The sequence below is a fragment of the Cebus imitator genome, unplaced genomic scaffold, assembly GCF_001604975.1.
Source record: "Cebus imitator isolate Cc_AM_T3 unplaced genomic scaffold, Cebus_imitator-1.0 Scaffold9, whole genome shotgun sequence".
NCBI lineage: Eukaryota > Metazoa > Chordata > Mammalia > Primates > Cebidae > Cebus > Cebus imitator.
In genome coordinates, this window is record NW_016107324.1 from 11,321,903 (window position 1) to 11,341,563 (window position 19,661).

Genomic DNA, 19,661 nt, shown 5'->3' on the forward strand with positions numbered 1-19,661 from the left:
GAGTCACTCATAAGTGACTCAGCTCAGAATAAAACCGCTGACTGCTCAAAGCGACATGCGTATGTATATGGGATTGAGATGATGACACCTGCTGTGGCCAGGCAACCCCAAGGCTTGACGAGAAAGTGAATCCAAGCCAGGCGAGATGGCTCACACCTGTAATACCAGCACTTTGGGAGGCTGAAGCAGATGGATTGCTTAAGCTCAGAAGTTCTAGATCAGCCTGGGCAACATGGTGAAACCCTGTCTCCAAAATTCATTTTAAAAATAAGAAAGTGAAGCCAAAAGGTAGCTAAGATATGACAATGGGCATTCCTGTGCGGGATCATAATAACAGCCAAGAAAGTAAGCATGGCTGAGAGCCTGTAGAAGCTCTGCCTGTGAGAACTCGGAGGCCTCCTCTTCACGAGCAGAGGCTGCGGGAAGTTCTGCTGGGGGAAGAACAGCAACGACACTCCTCCCGCTTTGGTGTTTTGAGGGAAATCTAGATCAGTTCATCAGTCAGCATGCTGGTCTCTGGAGCTACTTGCCATGGTTCGTTCCCTCTGTTCTTTTTTTTTTTTAAAAGAGATGGGTTCTCATTTTGTAGCCCAGGCTCGCGTGCAGTGGCACATTAATAGCTCACGGTAACCTCGAACTCCTGGGCTCAAGGGAGCCCCCCACTTCAGCCTGCCGAGTAGCTGGGACTGCAGGAGTGTGCTATCACACCTGGCTACTTTTCAAACTTTTTGTAGAGATGAAGTCTTCCTATGTGGCCCAGACTGATCTCAAACTCCTGGCATCAAGGAATCCTCCCACCTCAGCTTCCCAAAGTGCTGTGATTACAGGTGTGAACCACCATGCCCACCCCTGCCTCCCCTATCACTACCTGTGTGTGTTGAATACATTTGTATGATTGTTGGCATGTGAAAGCTTTGCATTTAATTGGCCACTGAGTCACTGTGAAACCTCTGGGCTCCTGGTCGGAGTCAGCACAAGGAGGCTGGAACCTGACATGACAGCTGTTCAATAGGCAGTTGGTTCCTGGGACTGATGCTTAGGCATCACCTCCTGCAAGAAGCCTCCCCTGTCCTCACCAGGCTGGGGAGGCAATTCCTTCCTCTCCTTTGTACTGCTCCAGCACCTAGCATTGAATCCACACAGGATAGTTAAGGACTACTTAATTTTCATCAGGGATAAATATATTAAAATTTCCTCCTAATTCAAAGTGTATGAACATAACCATACATGATCTTATTAAATGGTTCTATATATGAAGCAAAAATTCTAAGTCTCTGAGCTTTGTTGGATGCTCTAGTCTGTTTGTGATCTTGATAAGTGCTCACTGCGTTCAGATCTAGGTAACTGAATATTTCCATGTTTTTTTAAAATTGTTGAGTTGAATATCACTTCGCAAAATTTGAATATGTTTTTCCTAGTAATTAATGTTCTTAGTGTAAACCTGATTTGGGGAAAACTACAAACTTTAACAGCCACACTAAAAGACTTCTAAATTAGATGCCAATATTGTATCTGTGTGTACAAATTTCTTCTTCTTCGTAATTTCTGCTATGCAGTTTTAAAAGAGAAATTTCCCCTACATCCATAATTCTACTCTCTCCCTTTAGAATAGGGCTACTTTTACAGAATGTTAAATTCCTCTTTGTGATATTGCTTGCTTGCTTCTGCTGCTTTTGATAGCAAACGGAGGCAGCCAAATGCCTAGGCAGATAGGGGTGGGTAACCAGTGAAATTCCACCTCCAAGCTGAAGACAGTTTAAAGCTTGATAGGCAAGCTACAAGTTAAATCCTGGGACTGGATCAAGAACTTGTCTTCCTATTTGGCCACTTTCCTCTGATTGATCCCCACCCTTCACCTATTTTACATATACCTACCCTTTCCTAATTGGTTTTCTACACTGTTTTCCCCACCTTTGAGTGGTGTCTACTTTAACCTGTTTTGCATACTCACAAAGCAGTCAACGCACACTCCCCATCCTGTGCCTACAAAGATTCCAGACCCAGTTGGTAGAGGGGGAGATGGCCTGACTTCAGGGAAGAGACAACCTGACTTTGGGGAAGACAACCTGCCCTTCCCATCCCCTCTCCAGTTCCCCTCTCTGCTGAAAGCCGTTTTCACCGCTCAAAAAAATTATCTTCCTTCATCATCCTTCAATCATCTGTGTGACCTCATTTTTTTTTCTGGGTACCTGACAGAAAAAAAGCTTTTTTTTTTTTTTTTTCTGGGTACCTTCAGAAAAAAGCTTTTCTGAAGAAAAACTCAGGGCCCACCAAGGGCAGGTACCCAGAAAAGGCTGTCACACTGGCCCTTTGCCCCTCACCAGTGGCATGACCCATGTGACAAGGCAAGGGGCCAACTGAGCTAACAAGCCACCATCTGCAGACCGTGGAACTAAAGGAGCACCATAACACCTACTCTGGGGCCTCGGGGTCATGGGCACCCTTACCTGGGCACTGCTGCATTTCCCTCAAGGAGCTTGCTCCTGTGTTCGTGCCCAGCGTGGCTGCCCAGCCAGATCCCACACTTGCTCATTCATGTGCACCCTCCCACAGGGGGTTGAGCATGGTAGGCTGACTAGACAAGGCACCCCTTCCATGAGTCCAGTGAAGAGGCCGAGAAAAAGCCTGCAACACTTTGAGAGGAAAATGCTACCCTGCGTCCTGGTCTTTCACAGACAAAGGCACTGCCTCTCCAGAGCTGTTGGTGGAGGTGGGAGGGTTGCTGGATTTAATTTCCTGTTTTGAATTTGAAGTGGTTTGTCTGGTTTGGGTTTTGTTTTGTTGTTAAAACATAATTAAGATAAAGGCAAGAAAGATGCTTCTTTGGGCTATTTGTTGCTACTCAATTTCCCTTTTTCTGAAGGAGTTTCAGATTCTCTTTTCACTCTTAAGTGTCTCTGACTGGTAAGGGTTAAGTGGCCTGAATCTCCTCACTATCAGAGTAATCCGGTTTAATCCAACTGTTCCTTCATGACTATCAGTGCCTTTAATCTGATCACATAGAAGCAGCTGGCTCAGGGAAACAGACATGATGCCCAGGACCATCTGAGCTGCCTATGTTCATGCCCTCTCATTGTACAACCCCCTTCTCACCCAAAAATCTTTAAAGTATGGACAACAAGGAGGGGACATTTTGAATGTGCTATATTACAGATATAGATTTATATTATTTTTAAAAATAAATAAAAGTATTTAAAAATGCTTAGGTCAAAGCAATTCTTTTGACCTAAGGTATAATATGTTGCCTCAAAGGACAGAAACTCAAGAAATCTCTTCATGGACCTGTGAGTGATGTTTAAACTTGATGCCAATGTATTATTTTTTTCTGCCCTTTATAATTAAACAACATTAACCCATCATTCTAAAATTATTAATTTTCCTTTAATTTATCATCTCCTCGTATAGCAGATCATAACAAAAGCCTGACTACATCCCCTCCACTGTGTTCAGTTTCCTGGAAGTGGAGTCTGTTTTGTTTCTGTACTGCTCCCTGTTCAGATGCTCCTTCCTGAAGTCTGGAAGAGCCGGCTCTCGGGAAGAAGGGAGATAAAGTGTACTCAGAGGGTGGCTGATGAACTGATTTGTAATGCAACATACAGAAATTGAGAGGAACATTTAGAAATGTTTACAGTTTTTGTTTGTTTTGTTTTTTGTTTTAAGACAGTCTCGCTCTGTCACCCAGGCTGCAGTGCAGTGGTGTGATCTCGGCTCACTGCAACATCTGCTTCCCGGGTTCAAGTGATTCTCATGTCTCAGCCTCCTGAGTAGCTGGGATTACAGGCACACACCACCATGCCCAGCTAATTTTTGTATTTTTAGTAGAGACAGGGTTTTCCCATGTTGGCCAGGCTGGTCTCAAACTCCTGGCCTCAAGTGATCTGCCTCCCAAAGTGCTGGGATTACAGATGTGAGCCACCTTTACCTGGCTGTTCACAGCATTTTGACATGACACAACATTCAGATATACTGATGCAAACATATCAGTCCATGGCTGATTGGAAAAAATAAAACTGGTCCTTCATTGTGGACAGTTTATAAAGCCCTGTATTAAAGTCTCCAGCACATGCCTGGAATGCAGTAGGCAGTCAACATATTAATTCCCCTCATTTCCTTACCATTCAAGTGAAACCTATATTAAAAAAACAGCTGCCTATCATCCCCACCACCAAACATAGCTTCTGTGAGGGAAAAACTAATTAGACTGTTTTATATCCTAATTTCATGAACCAGTAATTCATTTCCTAATTGAAAGCTTCTGGGTTTCTATATACTGATCAAAGGGGCATAAAGTAATTAAACCAGTAAATACAGTAGAATACAAGATTATTGCCTGGGCCCACATTGTAATAATTTGGTTAGGAAAACTGTCCATGTGTTTGAAGGCCCTGGTCTACCCGCCTGTTTTTAAGTTTGAAATAGCCTCCTGCTCATCTCCACAGTTAGCACATACCATTAACAGCGTGCTGGATGCTGTGCTAGGCCTTTAACACGCACGGCTGGTCCCACTGAATCCTCACACAACCAAAAGATGAATACTACTATTATTCCCATTTCACTGGGAAGTTGAAGTGGAAAATAATTTGTTGAGTCATATAACTAGCAGCATTAGAATGGGAACTAAACCCCACTCTGGCTCCCCAGCCTGGTTTGGGAATTTCGTACTATTTCCATTTAAAGAGAATGCCAGCAAGCTGACACTGTTTGCTTCTTTATGCATCAACCTGGTCATCAGTCCCTCTCGCTCGCTCCAACTCCTAAACATTCTCTATTTAAAAGGAGAGGAATAGCAAAAGTCCTTAAGTCTCAGATTATTGTTTCGTTTTCTTCTCCACATTATGAAAGAAAACCACCTGTCTTAGTGTGTGTGTGTCTGACTTACCACCCAATTTATAAATGCTCCTTTTTGCTGTGGTCAAGGTGATCATTAACTAATTAGTAGGAGAGGAGTTTAGTTTTTTGTTCCCTGCAGCCACACATCAAGAAAGAAGAGAATGGTGTTTTCTCCTTAGGCAGTAGGCAGGCTGTGTGATAGGTTTCCTTCCTGCCACTTAGGGGACAAGTAAAGTGGACCAGGCCGCATTTCCCCACGGAACCACTGCCCTGGATGCTGGCTGGTTCCTGGCCTTAGCTCAGGCAGGAAGGCAGCTCTGGGAAGGGTTCAGCCATTGCTTCCTGCTTCAGAACGCTTTGGAATCCTGCTTCAGATTTTAGGAATGATTTATACACTTTTTGGAGAGCCATAATGATGTAATTTAAATGATACACTTTTCCCTTGAAAATTTATACATTTTCTGAAAAGATTTTAGGAATGAGAGTTTCGCTAAACAACTCGCTTCATAGGAGTTCCTGAGGCACTGAACCATTTTATCAGCAGACCCAACTCCCAGTATACCTAAACAGGCCACAGCCTGCCAGAAATTGAAGGGTTTTTAATCTGTGGCTGGGTGTCTTACAACAAAAGAAGAAAACAGTCAAATTCTCCCCACTTCCCCTTATCTGTTTTGTAATTCATATCCAACTAAGGTTTTGTTTTGTTTTTTCTCCCAAAATGCAACCGCTGACAATTTATTAAGCCCAGGAAATCCTGGGTTTCATTTTGGTCCTCTTGCAGGGAGGAAAATGGGTGATTCCCCCCAAAGCTTCCCCGGGATTGTTCCTCCTAGTTGCTATCTCTGGTTCACTACTGGTACCACTGACCCCAATCCCAAGCCACAGAGCCTATTTGAGTTAAGGAAAAGGTGGAGGAGCAGTGATGCCACTCTGGAGGTTGGGGGTGAGCCCTGTGGAGGTGCTGGTGGAAGACCTTGCCTGGGAAGGAGTGATGAGGGCCCAGAAGGTCTATGTTGAGCCGCAGGTGCCCTGAGGCAGCACAGGCCTCCCTAGTCAGTCTCCTCTGATGACAACTCTCTGCCGTTTCCCTTCCAGTGTTGGGGCTCTCTCCAGGTTAATGTCCTCCTCTTCTTTCCTTCTCACTCTCCATGGTTCACTCAGCCTAGGCAAGCTCAGCCATTCACAATTCCCCATAGGGCACTATTTGGGGCAGGACAACTCTGTTGTCAGGACAGTGCTGTAAAATGAATAAAGTCTGCAGTAGAGCTCCTCAGTTACTGTGACAATCAAACCTCCCTGACACATTTCCAAATGCCCCCTGGTTGGGGGATCGGTACAGTACTGTTCAGTAGAGGAGCAAAGGACTCCGGAGTTTACATCTCCACCACAGATAGCATCCCTGCACTCCAGACCCTACACCCAAGGAAATTTCTCAAAGGTAACTTGTGTCTTGTCATAGAGACATCTTTTTTTTTTTTCTTTGGCAGAGTTTTGCTCAGTTGTCCAGGCTGGAGTGCAGTGGCACGATCTCAGTTCACTGCAGTCTCTGACTCCAGGGCTCAAGTGATTCTAAGCTTCCCAAGTAGCTGTGATTACAGGCATGCCGCACCACACCCAGCTAATTTTTTTTTTTTTGAGATGGAGTCTCTCTCTGTAGCCAGGCTGGAGTGCAGTGGCTTGACTTCAGCTCACTGCAACTTCCATCCTCCAGGTTCAAGTGAATCTCCTGCTTCAGCCTCCTGAGTAGCTGGGACTTATGGGGGCATGCCACCACGCCCAGCTAATTTTTGTATTTTTAATAGAGATAGGGTTTCACCATGTTGGCCAGGATGGTCTCCAACTCCTGTCTTCAAGTGATCTGCCCACCTTGGCATCCCAAAGTACTGGGATTAAAAGTGTGAGCCACCACACCCAGCCTCCAGAGACATCTTAAACTCAAATTTTCATACCTGATCTCATCATTTTAATCTACTCTGACTAGTAAATGACCCTACTACCACTTCCCATTCTCAAGCTGAGCCTAGGTGTTTTCCTGAATCCTCCTCTGAATTCTTCTCCCCAGTTAGTACACCAGTCCACAAGCACAGGTGAAATTCTCTAGCCCATCATATTTTCTAGACCTTTAGGTTACAGCCACCCCAGCCCAGACCCTAATCCAGTCAGAGAATGGGTTCTAATGCAAAGCGGATGAGATTAAGGTTAGTTCCCTGCTCTAATCTTCAAGGCTTTGTCTACAAAATCACAATACAGGTAGTCTGCCTGAGCAGTGGAAGACCATGATTTTGAGTTAAGGTGGAGCAGAACTTAACTGTGGTTCTGCAGCTTCGTTGCATGACCTTTAAACAGGTTCTGAGCAGATAGAGGGCCAAGGGCACCTCCCTGTGAGGTCTTTTCTCTCTGAGGCTTCCATCAAAGCCCTCGCACTATGTCATAATGGTTGACTTTGTCTGCCTCCCTCAGTAAACTTGGGAGCAGGGGCTGTGTCCTCCTCTCTGGGCCCCCAGCCCAGTTCTTGGCACATGGCAGGCACCCCTTCATCAGAGAATGTTTGTGGAATGAAATACTGAATTGGAAATCACTCTGTAAGCTGTGTAGAGATGTACCACTTTCCCTTACTCATAGTACCATATAGCATTTGCAACAATAAACACTAACATCCTTAGTTTAATTCAGGACCTTGGGTGGAGGCTCTGAAGAGTGGAATGAGCACCAGAATGGGGAGTATGAACGTCTGAGTCCTTTTCTTGGCTCTGTTAACTAACAAAACCTATCACCTTGGGTATGACACATTCTTCAGCTGAGGAAATGGAGAGTCAGCTGGGGCAAGGGTTCTTTGTCTGGGATCCCCAGGCCACTAGAGGGTCTATAGAGGTGCTTAAAGGGAGTCCTTGAACAATCCGAAATTGTTGCCAAACTCAATCTGTTTGCATTCTGTGGAGGAGAGAGGGGACACCACAGATTCTTAAATAGTCAAGAACTGCTAATCTGGATAAACTTCTGAATTCCTGCAGTTTAGATCCTGACACATGTACTTTGAGGGAAAGGAGGTATAGGGGAGCAGCAGAGATTGCTGGCATTTATCCCACATACCCACTGTCATCCCAGTCCCATCTGAGAGAGACTTTGTCAAGGAAGACTTGGCATGACCAGGGTGCTGACTCAGCCACTCCCTAAACTCTCGTGCCACAAGCCAGGGAGCAAAAGGCAGGGCCCAGGGTAGAGGGCACACATACAGAATGATCCTAAAGGGCCAGAGGCACAGAATTAGAAAGAAAAACCACTGGAAAGTGAACCAGATAGGGAGTTAGGGAGAGAAGGAGCCTTACAGACATGGGGATTATCAAGATCCAGAAGTATGGCACAGGCAAGGGGAACACCAGGGGCTCTGGGGATGGAGGCTTAGACTGGAAGGAAAGAAGGAGGTGGCACTTCCTGAGCAAGTACTAGGTGCTGGGTACTCCTGTGAGCATAATAATCCTGTAAGGGAGGTTTATCAGTCCCAAGCAAGGGGAGTTAAATAGAAGTTTCGGTGTTTTTAAGTGTCCTCTGGCTCCCCTTTCTCCTCTGCACTGTCTGCCCAAAGAATTCAGTTAGCCTTAGCATTTTCTCTGAAAAGGTCAATGACAAGAGGCTGGACTACGAATCTGCAGCTGGCAAAGGAGAGAGAAAGATTCATTCAATCAGTTTGCAACTGTCCTGGGCACCGGCCACGTGCCAGCCACGGGGCTAGGTTCCGGGAGGCACACGACTAGATCCCTGCCTTTCCCAATGGCCGCTACCCGCCGCCCCCACACCCCGAGGCGAACCAGCAGGGATCAGGGCAGCCAGGGCGCTTAAAGTGCGGGGCCGGCGCCAGGCTGGAATTGGAAAGCCAGGACTGTGGCTGGGCTCAGAGGAGGGTGAGGCAGGGTCGGTAGGCTTCCCACCCTCCTTCCTGGCTTACCAGGCGCAAGTCCCCCGGTCCATGCACCACCAAGGAGAGGTTCTCGGGCTTGGCCGCCGCTGCCATGGAGCTCTTCTGGCTCTCGAGTGCAGCCTGGAGCGCGCGGGACGTGTGGTCGTTCTGGTGGCTCTGCCCAGCAGAGGGTCCAGAAAGGGGGTGAGAGGCGGGGCCTGGGAGAGTCGGCGCACGCAGGGGCGGGGCGAGGCTTCCTCCTGTGTGACACCTCGGGCGGCGCCAGCGTGGAGGGGCGGGGCTACCCGGCTGCCACCCGACCCGGGGGCGGAGCGGGGCCTGGGGAAGGAGGACTAGGGGCGCGAAGCCCCGGCGCTAGCGCCGGCTCCACCCGCAGCACTCTGTTTTTGCCGCCTCACAGCCAAGCACACAGAGCTGCTCTGAAAACCGCCTGCGGTGGCAGTAGGCACCAGACCAGTGCTCTCAAACGTTAGCTGCAGAAGAATAAGGGTGGGGAATGTGAGGAACTGTTGCGAATCCAGACCCTCGGGACCAAAACCGAGATTCTGATACAGTAAGTCTAGGTCTGAGGTGCGGCCAGAGAGTGGTATTCCTAGCAGTGACAGCGCTGAGGCTGTGGATGGGGCATGGTGTGCACTTGGCGGGACAGGTGCTACCATGATGCAGCGTACATGTCTGCCCCGTTTCTCCAGCCCCCAGCAAAGGGCCTGGCACCAGTAGGAGTGAATGAGTTCGTGCATCATTCCAAGGACCTGGTGCATCAGTATAAAAAAGCCATAAGACCGGGCACGGTAGTGCATGCCCGTAATCCCAGCACTTTGGGAGGCCAATGTGGGAGGATCACATGAGGTCAGGAATTTGAGACCAGCCTGACTTTTGAAAATTGTTCGTGACCAATATGATGTAATCCTGTCAGGAATTCGAGACCAATATGATGTAATCCTGTCTTTACTAAAAATTAGCTGGGTGTGGTGGCATGTGCCTGTGATCCCAGCTACTCGGGAGGCTGAGACAGGAGAAACGCTTGAACCAGGGAGGTTGAGGTTGCAGTGAGCCGAGATCGCGTCATTGCACTCCAGCGTGGGCAACAAAAACAAAACTCCGTCTCAAAAAAAAAAAAAAAAAAAAAAAAAAAAAGCCATGAAATGTAATTTGTGAACCTCTTTTTCTCAACTGGTTGTGCTGCTTCTATACAAAGCAGGATTTCTGTCCAAACTCTTCCTTCCAGCCTCGCAGCCCTCTGAGAAACAGTGAAGTTTTACTCTCTCAGGAGGGAGCAGCCTCTAGAGAGGCCTAAATCTATAAGGCCCCTCCCTCCTTTGAGGACAGTGCTCCTGGTTTCCTTCCCTACCGTTTCCCCTCCCCCATATGTAACCACCCAATGGATTCACCTTGCCTGCTGCCTAGACAGAACCAATTTATCAAGACAGGGTAATTGCAATAGAGAAAGTAATTATGCAGAACCAGCTGTGCAGGAGACTGGAGTTTTATTATTCCTCAAACCAGGCTCCCCAAGCAGTCAAGCGTGTGGATCAGAGTTTTTAAGGATAGTTTGATGGGTGGGGAAAGACTTTTTTAAAGCCACTCAGGAGTGCTGATTGGTTGGGTCAGATATGAAATCATAGGGGACCTAAGCTGTCTTTTTGGGCTGAGTTAGTTCCTGGGTGGGAGCCACAAGATCATATGAGCCAGTGTATCAATCTGATTGTGCCAGCTGATCCATCAAGTGCAGTCTGCAAAATCTTTCAAGCACTGATCTTAGGCTTTACAATAGTGATGTTATCCCCAGGAGCAATTTGGGGAGGGTCAGATTCTTGCAGCGTCCAGCTGAGTGACTCCTAAACCATCATTTCTATTCTTGCAGCGAATTTGTTACAAAGTTCTGCAAAGACAGTCTAGTCCCCAGGCAAGAAGGAGTTTTGTTTTGGGAAAGGGCTATTTTTGTTTTAAACTATAAACTGAAACTGCTGGGTGCGGTAGCTCACGCCTGTAGTTCCAGCACTTTGGGAGGCCAAGGCAGGCGTATCACTTGAGGTCAGGAGTTTGATACCAGCGCGGCCAACATGTCAAAATCCTATCTCTACTAAAAATACAAAATTTAGCCAGGCATGGTGGCGGGCACCTGTAATCCCAGCTACTTGGAGGGCTGAGGCAGGAGAATTGCTTGAACCCAGGAGGCAGAGGTTGCAGTGAGCCAAGATCATGCCACTACACTCCAGCCTCAGTGAGAGGAAAACTCTGTCTCAAAAAAAACCACAAAAAACAAAAAAGAACCAACCAACTAGGTTCCCCCTAAAGTTAGGTCAGACTTTGCCCAGGAATGAACAAGGACAACTTGGAGTTTAGAAGCAAGATGGAGTTGGTTAGGTTGGCTCTCTTTTACTGTCTCAGTTATAATTTTGCAATGGTTTCAATACTTTCCTTTGGGTTTTATAATACCTTAATCTTAAGGTGTTGACTAATAAAGAAGGAAAAAGGGCAAAGACCACTCTAACTTCTTCCTGCTGACCAGGGCATGGTCAGTATAGGTGTTGACTGCAAGGTGAGAGCAGTGGAACCACTTTGCAGTTGTCTGAGCATACTCACGCAAGCTGGCTGACAAATGCGTTAATATAGTCATCTATAATTTTAGATCTCATTTAAGAGAACAGACAGAATACTACAAAGTAAATAATGAGTTCTAGCATAAGGAGTGCAATTCCCAGTTTTAAAAGTCAATATTTGAAAGCATTAATTTGGGGACTTGTAGTCCACAGATAATTTAGGAATTAGTTCAAACTGCAGAAAAAACTCAAGGACAACTAACAATGGGTGTTTTTTTGTTTTTGGAGCATAGTTTTTCTGTTTCTAGTCCTCATTTTTTAATTAAAAATAAATCACAGCAGATCAACTTTACTTGCAAAATAAGTTTTAGTCTTACTGTGCTCTGCCTGATTATTTGCATAAAGTGTAGCAAGAATAATTATTTTTCACATAGGCTTTTTAAATTGGCTTTGACGGAACTCACTCCATAAGGAATCTCTGTTAAGACTTTTCTAAAGCCAAGCCCAGACATGGGTTTGTACGTTCAAATACCCATGAGGCGGGTAAATTTCTCTCCTCTTGAAGTCCCAAGATAACTTAGGGCTCCTGGGCCTGTTAGAAAGTGACATTCTTTACTTACCACAGATCGGGAACCCTGTGCAGGGACTGCGTAGACAAGGTATGAGGCCAGTTTTCCCAAGGGGCTTTGTTTTTTCTCTTTTGTTTTGTTTTTGAGACAGGATCTTGCTCTGTCACCCAGGCTGGAGGGCAGTGGCACAATCTCTGTTCACGACAACCTGCATCCCCTGGGCTTAAGCAATCCTCCCACCTCAGCCTCCCAAGTAGCTGGAACTACAGGCATGTGCCACCACACCCAGCTAATTTTTGTATTTATAGTGGAGATGGGGTTTCACCATGTTGCCCAAGTTGGTCTTGAACACTTGAGCTCAAGCTATCTGTGCGCTTCAGTCTCCCAAAGTGCTGGGATTGTAGGCGTGAGCCACCACACCTGACCCCAAGGAAGCTTTTATTCCTTAAAGGTAACACACTATTCCAGTCAAAGCCTTGGTAAAAGTAACCGGTTTCTTCAATTGTGTCCTGTTGCAAAAGAAAAACATTCTTACTGCACTTATGGAAGTAACTGTATTGCCACAAGTTAAGAATTCTCGTGAATAGCTGCCAAATCCTGGAGAAATCAGGAACAGAGAAACAAATATGCTCCAAATTTTGTTTACAGACGACATGTACTTTACTCAATCATTAAAAGTTGTAAGTAGCTCAGAAGAAAGGTTTTCTTGGCTCTGAAAAACAATCAGCAATGTTTTAAGCAAAAAGACAAAAAAGGTTGCTTCAGTCTTCTATTAGTTCATTCCATGCAGTTAACTTCTGTTCTGCTTAATATTCATGAACATTTCAGCTACCAATGAGAGTCCTGAAAGATTTTTCTCTGTTCTAACATCACAGTCTCCAAATTTTCAGAAAACTGCATTTAAGAACACCTGTTAGAATTTTATAGCTCATTATAAAACCACCATTTAAAGAGGATCAAAACAAGACAACAGTTGTCTATAGATGCCAAAATGTTTTAGAGCACCCACAGTTAAAGACATGATTGACAAGGAAATTTGTTACTTCTGTGGCATACAATAATTTAACATAACAATTGTAATTATTACTGATAATATATACTAAGTCATATCATAATTTTGGGACATAATAACACAAAAATATTTTCCAAAACAGAAAATCAAATTTCATGTTTGCATTATTGCCTCTTTAATGCTAAAACTAGTTTTTAAATAAAATGTTGTAAATTATCCAGTTTTAATTAGTTTGACCATAAGGTGAAGTTTTATAAACTTTTTAAGACCCCTGTAAACTTTTTAAGACCCCTCTTGTTAATTTTTCATTAAACAACAGATTAATTTTCTAAGAAAACCCTGTTATTCAGACACATGGGCCAAGATTCTGGTCTTGCATTTGTGGGCTTTTATGTTCAACCTACAGAAAAAAAAAGTCCCCTTCAAATCTTAGCCAACTTGCTCATACCCACAGGACTTTCTGTACAAGACCAACCCTCCACAAACACTTTTCAACTTGCTTAAACCTTCAGTTTTGTCCTGCTACTCCTTTAAGTTAAGACAGTCTTTAAAACCCTTTGAACTACACATTAATTACATTCCCTTTGAGAAAAACCATATTCCTATACCTTATTTAATCTTTTATCAAAAGCACATTCTACTTTCCTTACACACCTTTTATGTAAAACTATTTCTCCAGTAGTCTCAATTACATGTTACAGTGTTAACTCTTAGTAACTTTCGTTTTTGGTGAAAAACCTGATAAGCAAGTGGTTTTAACTATGTACTGTGGAGCCTAGGACATCAGACAGAAGTGCAGATAAGGTCTGACTCCAGCATAGCTAGAGGGCATGGCTAATTCCGCATGTCCCCAGACCTTAGTTAGAATTTCTAATGGCTCCAAAGTAGGTAAGTCTAACAATTTTCAAAAGTCAAAGACCTTAATGCATTTAGCAAACCTGATATCTGACCTAATTTAGACCAAATGTCTGAATTTTGAAGACATTTTCTATTTTACCAATAATCTTTAAAACTGTCTTTATTTCCAAAAGATCACTAATATCATGTGAATAAAAAAGTATTGAAAAGTTTCTATTTTTCTGATAAAATACTTGATGTGTTTATTTTTCTAAGCCAATTAGTCAGAGCTCTTTTATATAAACATCATGCACACAACACATATACATAGACAGAAGGTCTCGTAAGATTTTTCATTTGCCAGTTTCTTAATTGGATTACTGGATTCAAGGTGGCGCCCTTGGAGGAGTAGCACCAGGAAAGCATGCTGTTTCTAGGGCCTAATAAGAAGGCACAGCTGGAAGGCAAAAACATATCCCCAAAATTAAGGGTGCCATTTGTATACTGCATCCCAGATCCCAAAAAAAGGGATATACTATGGGAGATGATAGTGCAATGCTTCTACCATGCATGTCACTGCAAAGTAAGCCAAAGCCAATCAGCTCATTTTGCAATCAGCGCATCCCCCTTGGGAGTCTCCTCTCAGTTGTGGGTGGGGCTGTTTCTATACCTTCCAGGTGGCCAAGAGCATGCTTCTCTAATCCAAAAATCCAAGAGCAAAATATCCCTCCTAACTGCCATTACCCACCCCTTAAAATATATTTCCTACCTGGTTATTACACACCAAGACTAAAAGCTCTCCCATAAGGCAAAGTAATTTTTGATACCTTCCAAAGTAAAAAATGTCAGGTAATGTAATGCAAAATAGAACACAGCCTTGGATTTTGAGAGGGATCTATTCTCTTTCAATTCCTGGGGTTCCATGAGGAAAATGGAGGTTTTTCCCAGAATGGGTCTGTCGGACCTCCTGTATTTTTCCCTAAGAGTCCCAGGCTGTTAGAACTTATTTTCGGTGCTCTCATGTGGACATCAAGAGTGTCAAGAAGACAAAAGTGGACAAAAACAATTCAGTCAACTGAGAAGAAGAAAAAAACCCTTTATTTTTATTTTATTTTATTTTTTTCCTGGCAATTTTCATTTTTAAAAAACCCTTTTTTAACTAATAATAATGAGATCCAAGAGGAGAAAAAAACAACATAAAGGTCTTTTAAATATATGTACAGTTTGGATATCTGCTTTTAATGAAGTTGATTTTAACCTTACAGCTCTTTAAAAAATTATTTTTTAAATATCTAATTACTAGACTCTAGCCAGGTCAGACAGTCAATATTCCTTGCTTTTGAACTTTACCACAGGTAACCTCCCATGTGAAATTAATGTTTTAAATAAGGTTGTAATGGATGCATAATGTGTCTCAAAGAGATAATAAGCAGTTTCTTTTTTTTTTTCTTAAACAAGATTTAGAGTCTTTCCAAAGGTAGTTCAAAGGAAAATTCAAGATGGGAAATCAAAAGTGGTCCACAGGGGAAAAAGAATAAGTGACAAAAAGTTATGCAAATAAACCAGAAAGGACTCATTCCCTAAGCCAAGAATTGAACCCAGGCTGCCATTGTCAAAAGACAAGCCTTTAGCTACTGAGTTATAGCATTGAGCAGTTTCTATTGCTCTTCCTAGAAGAAGCCTAGGGCAGGCAATTTTGAGCTTGCAAAGGCTTTTAACTGCTCAAGATAATTTTTAGGGTTAACTATGACATGAACCCCCAAAATCCTGTCCTCTGGATGGCAGAGACCAAGAGAAAGTATCCCCACATGGTCACAAGGTGAGGCCCTTAAGGACACAAAACAAGACAAAGAAATTTCATCTGGTGTTGGTTTCAGGTACACGCAGCAAAGTTTGTAACTGAGCAGCCTTCCAGGCTGTCTTGAAAAGTGGGGAATCCTAAACCCAAATTCTATCCTGTGATACCCTTCTCTTCATTACAGAACAACACAGAAAAACAAATTCTTAGCACGAAGTGCACCACATTTGCTACAGCCTAAGACTAGTCTCACAAATCCTTTCTTCTATTAATCAAATCCTTACAGAGGAGACAAACAGTGATATTTGCCATTTACACACGGGGGGTGGGGGGGGGCAGAGAGAGAGAGAGAAAGAGAGAGAGACAGAGACAGAGGCAGAGAAGAAAAGAGAGAGCAGAAACTTGACTGGTAAGAAATTCTTACTCTTTTTGCCAGCATACCAGGTTTCCATGTTCCCTTTCTCTGCAGCTTCCAGAAGAATAGAGCAGCTTTTGATGAACCCGCTGAGTGTGCCATACCTGTGGGGACCAAGCCCTGTTACAAAAGAAAATCATCCTTTTCTGTTTTATGGAACTAGGCAAAAGTTTCTCACTTTTGCAAGATGCTGCCTGACGGGTTGCATGGGGAACTGAATTAACATCTTCCATCCCAGCCGAAGCAAAATACACATAACTCAACAGATACTAGTCACCTCGTTCAGCAACCAATATTGACCTGGCAAGGCTCAAACTATCTCATGTTGGTTCCTGTAGTCTTTGATCCACTCCAGGTGGAGAGGGATGATCTCCAACTGGTAATTCAATGGGTGGTCTCTGGGGGAGATGAAGAGTGGACAGTCACCCCATGTCAGGCCTGTTGAGCTTTCTTCAGGGCTCACCAGATGTAACCCGACTTATGGAGGGTTCTCCGAGTTAGGCCTGCTAGACATCCATCAGCAATTCCTTCAGAGATCCCCTCCACACACACAACAAAGACAAAACAGGCAGAAGGCCTTTGAGACACAGATTCCAGACCCAGTCACCAACCAAGAGTATTCCTCCAAACGAATCCCCTATTCTCCATCCAATTAGATACTCTGTAGTGGGACTACAGACAGACACCCTGTGATGGGGCTAAAGACCGACACCCCATGGTGGGGCTATAGACAGACACCCCGTGAGGCAATCAAGAGACAGCAGCATCTCCAGAGAGGCAGGCAAATAGGAGAAGGAAGGGGCTGTTGGCAGCACCTAGAATACTCACCAAATCAGACACCCCATAATGGAGCTACAGCTACAAACACTCCATGACAGGGCTACAGACAGACACCCCACCATGGTGCTACCAACAAGTATTCCACCATGGAGCTACAGACAGACAGCTTACCATGGAGCTACAGTTATGAGACATCTCCCAGGACTAATTTTCTATTACTCTTAAATCCATGCACATTGGATCAGCAGCACTCCACCACTAGAGACAGTACCAGAGTCAGCCTGCAGTCCAAAAGAACTAGGTGGCCACTTGGGCTGGCCTCTGAATCTGTTGCTGGAGGGGGTCTACCAAACCATAGGCAGGTAGCCACAAGGGCAATCCTGGGCAAGCCCCAAACTTGTAACCACCCAGTAGGTTCACCTTGCCTGCTGCCTAGACAAAGCCAATTTATCAATATAGGGGAATTGCAATAGAGAAAGAGTAATTCACGCAGAACCAGCTTGTGGGAGGCCAGAGCTTTATTATTACTCAAATCAGTCTCCCCAAGCATTCGAGCCTACAGGAATTGGAGTTTTCAATGATAATTTGGTGGGTGGGGGAAATCCAGTGAGTCAGGAGTGCTGATTGGTTGGATCAGAGGTGAAATCATAGGGAGTCAAAGCTGTCTTCTTGGGTTGAGTCAGTTCCTGGGTAGGGAGCCACAAAATCAGATGAGCCAGTTTATCAATCTGGGCGGTGCCAGCTGATCCATCAAGTGCATGGTCTGCAAATATCTAAAGTACTAATATTACTTTTCATAATAGTGATGTTACCCATAGGAACAATTTGGGGGGTCCAGCTGCGTGACTTCTAAATTAAGATTTCTACTCTTGTGGCTAATTTGTTAGTCCTACAAAGGCAGTCTAGTCCCCAGGCAAAAAGAAGGTTTGTTTTTAGGGAAGGGCTGTTATCTTTGTTTTAAACTATAAATTAAAAACTAAGATCCCCCAAAATTAGTAGAGACTATGCCCAGGAATAAACAAGAACAGCTTGGAGGTTAGAAGCAAGATATTAGGTCAGATCTCTTTCACTGTCTCAGTTATAATTTTATAATGCTGGTTTCATAGACACCTGCTAATCCTCTTACCTAATCCAATAGACTTCCCCCCAGCCCTTGAAGTTGTCTCCCTGTGGCCCACCCAACATAGAGGGCACAGCCTGTACTTTCACCAGTAATCTGCTAAAATTATTCCGGTGCATTTTGGGGAGTAATTAAAGTAAAATTACATTTTGGGGAATAATTAAAGTATCCTCGTTTGTATAGTGGTGAGTATCCCTGCCTGACTTAGGAGACTGGGGTTCAATTCCCCGACAGGGAGTAATTAAAAAAAAAAATGTAAAGTAAAATTACTCTCCAAAATGCACTGAGTAAATGCCTCAAAATGCACTGGATGCCCACTTATGGCAAGGCCTCATTTCTTAACCAGAATGTGGTAAAGTGTGCTCTGCAGCATAAAAGCCCCCCCCAAAAATTTGATGATGAAGAGGGATCAAGCTCTGGATCCCTAGTAACGACAAAGAGGGAAATGTGTGTGTGTGTGTGTGTGTGTGTGTACACGCGTGCACACATGTAGGTGCAGGGTGGGGAGCATTACAAGATGTACAAGGCAGTGGAATGGATTTTTGCAGGGACTACTTATAAAATCAGTCAGGTCCTTTGCTTTTAGACACCTCCCATAGGTCTTAGCTGTACATGACTGGTTCCTCCAGTAGCTCCTGCACTTAGCAGCTAAGAAGGCCTTGCTTGGAGAGACAAGGTACCTGCCTTCACTTGCACACTGAATTTAAAACCCAGTTTAACCCTCCTTGTTTTGTGGGGTTTCCTCACAGTCTTCCAAGCATATCCTTCCAATGGGTGAAGCTGAAGGAGAAGACACCAGGAATGGCTTAAGAACTGAGTGCCCTTCCAAGTTTGAGCAATTATAAATGAAGCTTCTGTAAACACCTAAAAAAGAAAAAAAAAAAAAAAAAAGAGCTGAGTGCCACTTTAAGTAGATACTTCTTGGACTTTAAGTTATGAAAACAAAACACCCAGAACCAAAGTAAAAGCTGCTGGAATCATGACACAACAGCCACACTGGAGTTGTATTTGTTTTCTCCTGAGCAGTAACACTTTAAAGTTGTCCTGAAGGTTGTTGCCTGGTAGCAGAGATTTGGAGAGGTGGAAGGTAAATTTATAAATATATTCCATGACTAGAAAAGCAAAAGGATGAATTGATAAGGATTCTTTTTTTTTTTTTTTTTTTTCAGAGCGAAACTTGATAAGGTGTCTTAAGAAGCAGGCATTTTAAAAACAAAAAAACCAAGTTGTTCTTATGGTATTGTGACACTTCTGCATAATTTCCTAACAAAGACCAGCATTCATAGTGCTGAGGAACAGACTTTTCCAGGCATTTTACTGAATAAGCTGTAAAATTGCTAGCTTTGCCTTTGCTGGTGGCCTGCGAGGCACAACTTCTCTGGGCCTCTGCTTAACTTTCGCAAACAGCACAGCACTTTGAAACACCCTCTCCACTGAATACAAAGAACAAGTTGTTGATAAAGCTCTACTATCAAAACTTATTTGGATACTTACCTGGCAGGGGAGATGCCATGATCATGAAGGTGGTTTTCCCAGGGTGAGGCTCATTCATTGCACTCCGTAGCTGTGCTACTCCTGTGATTTTCCCAGATGCAGGAAACTCGACTGCATAATTTGTGGTAGTGAGGAACTACATTCATGTTATCCGCTGAAGAAAAAGAAAAAGACAAAGAAAAAATCTTATTTGGAGTTTAAAATTTAATTAATTAAAAATTTTTTCCTCTGGGGCCACATATCTAGGGGAAACTTTAACCCAGCACAGATACTGGGTCTGGATAACCTGCAATAACCTGGTGTCTGTGATGGGTTAATGTCTCCTCTTAACTCTTCAGAGATACTGG

At 44.0% G+C, this 19,661-nt stretch overlaps 1 protein-coding gene and 1 non-coding gene across 2 annotated transcripts in view; one reads left to right on the plus strand and one right to left on the minus strand.

Annotated features, from left to right (window-relative positions):
* SORD (sorbitol dehydrogenase) overlaps positions 1 to 9,012 on the minus strand; it is a 38,223-nt gene extending 29,211 nt beyond the window's left edge. Inside the window, exon 1 of the mRNA XM_017545661.1 lies at positions 8,774 to 9,012. Coding sequence (XP_017401150.1) covers positions 8,774 to 8,839 — 66 coding nt within the window. The 5' untranslated portion in view covers positions 8,840 to 9,012. The remainder of the gene's footprint in view (positions 1 to 8,773) is intronic.
* A 10,294-nt stretch (positions 9,013 to 19,306) lies between these two features.
* LOC119473893 lies at positions 19,307 to 19,470 on the plus strand. The gene has a single exon (XR_005203148.1). It is a non-coding gene; the product is annotated as a U1 spliceosomal RNA (small nuclear RNA).
* The last annotated feature ends 191 nt before the right edge of the window (positions 19,471 to 19,661 follow it).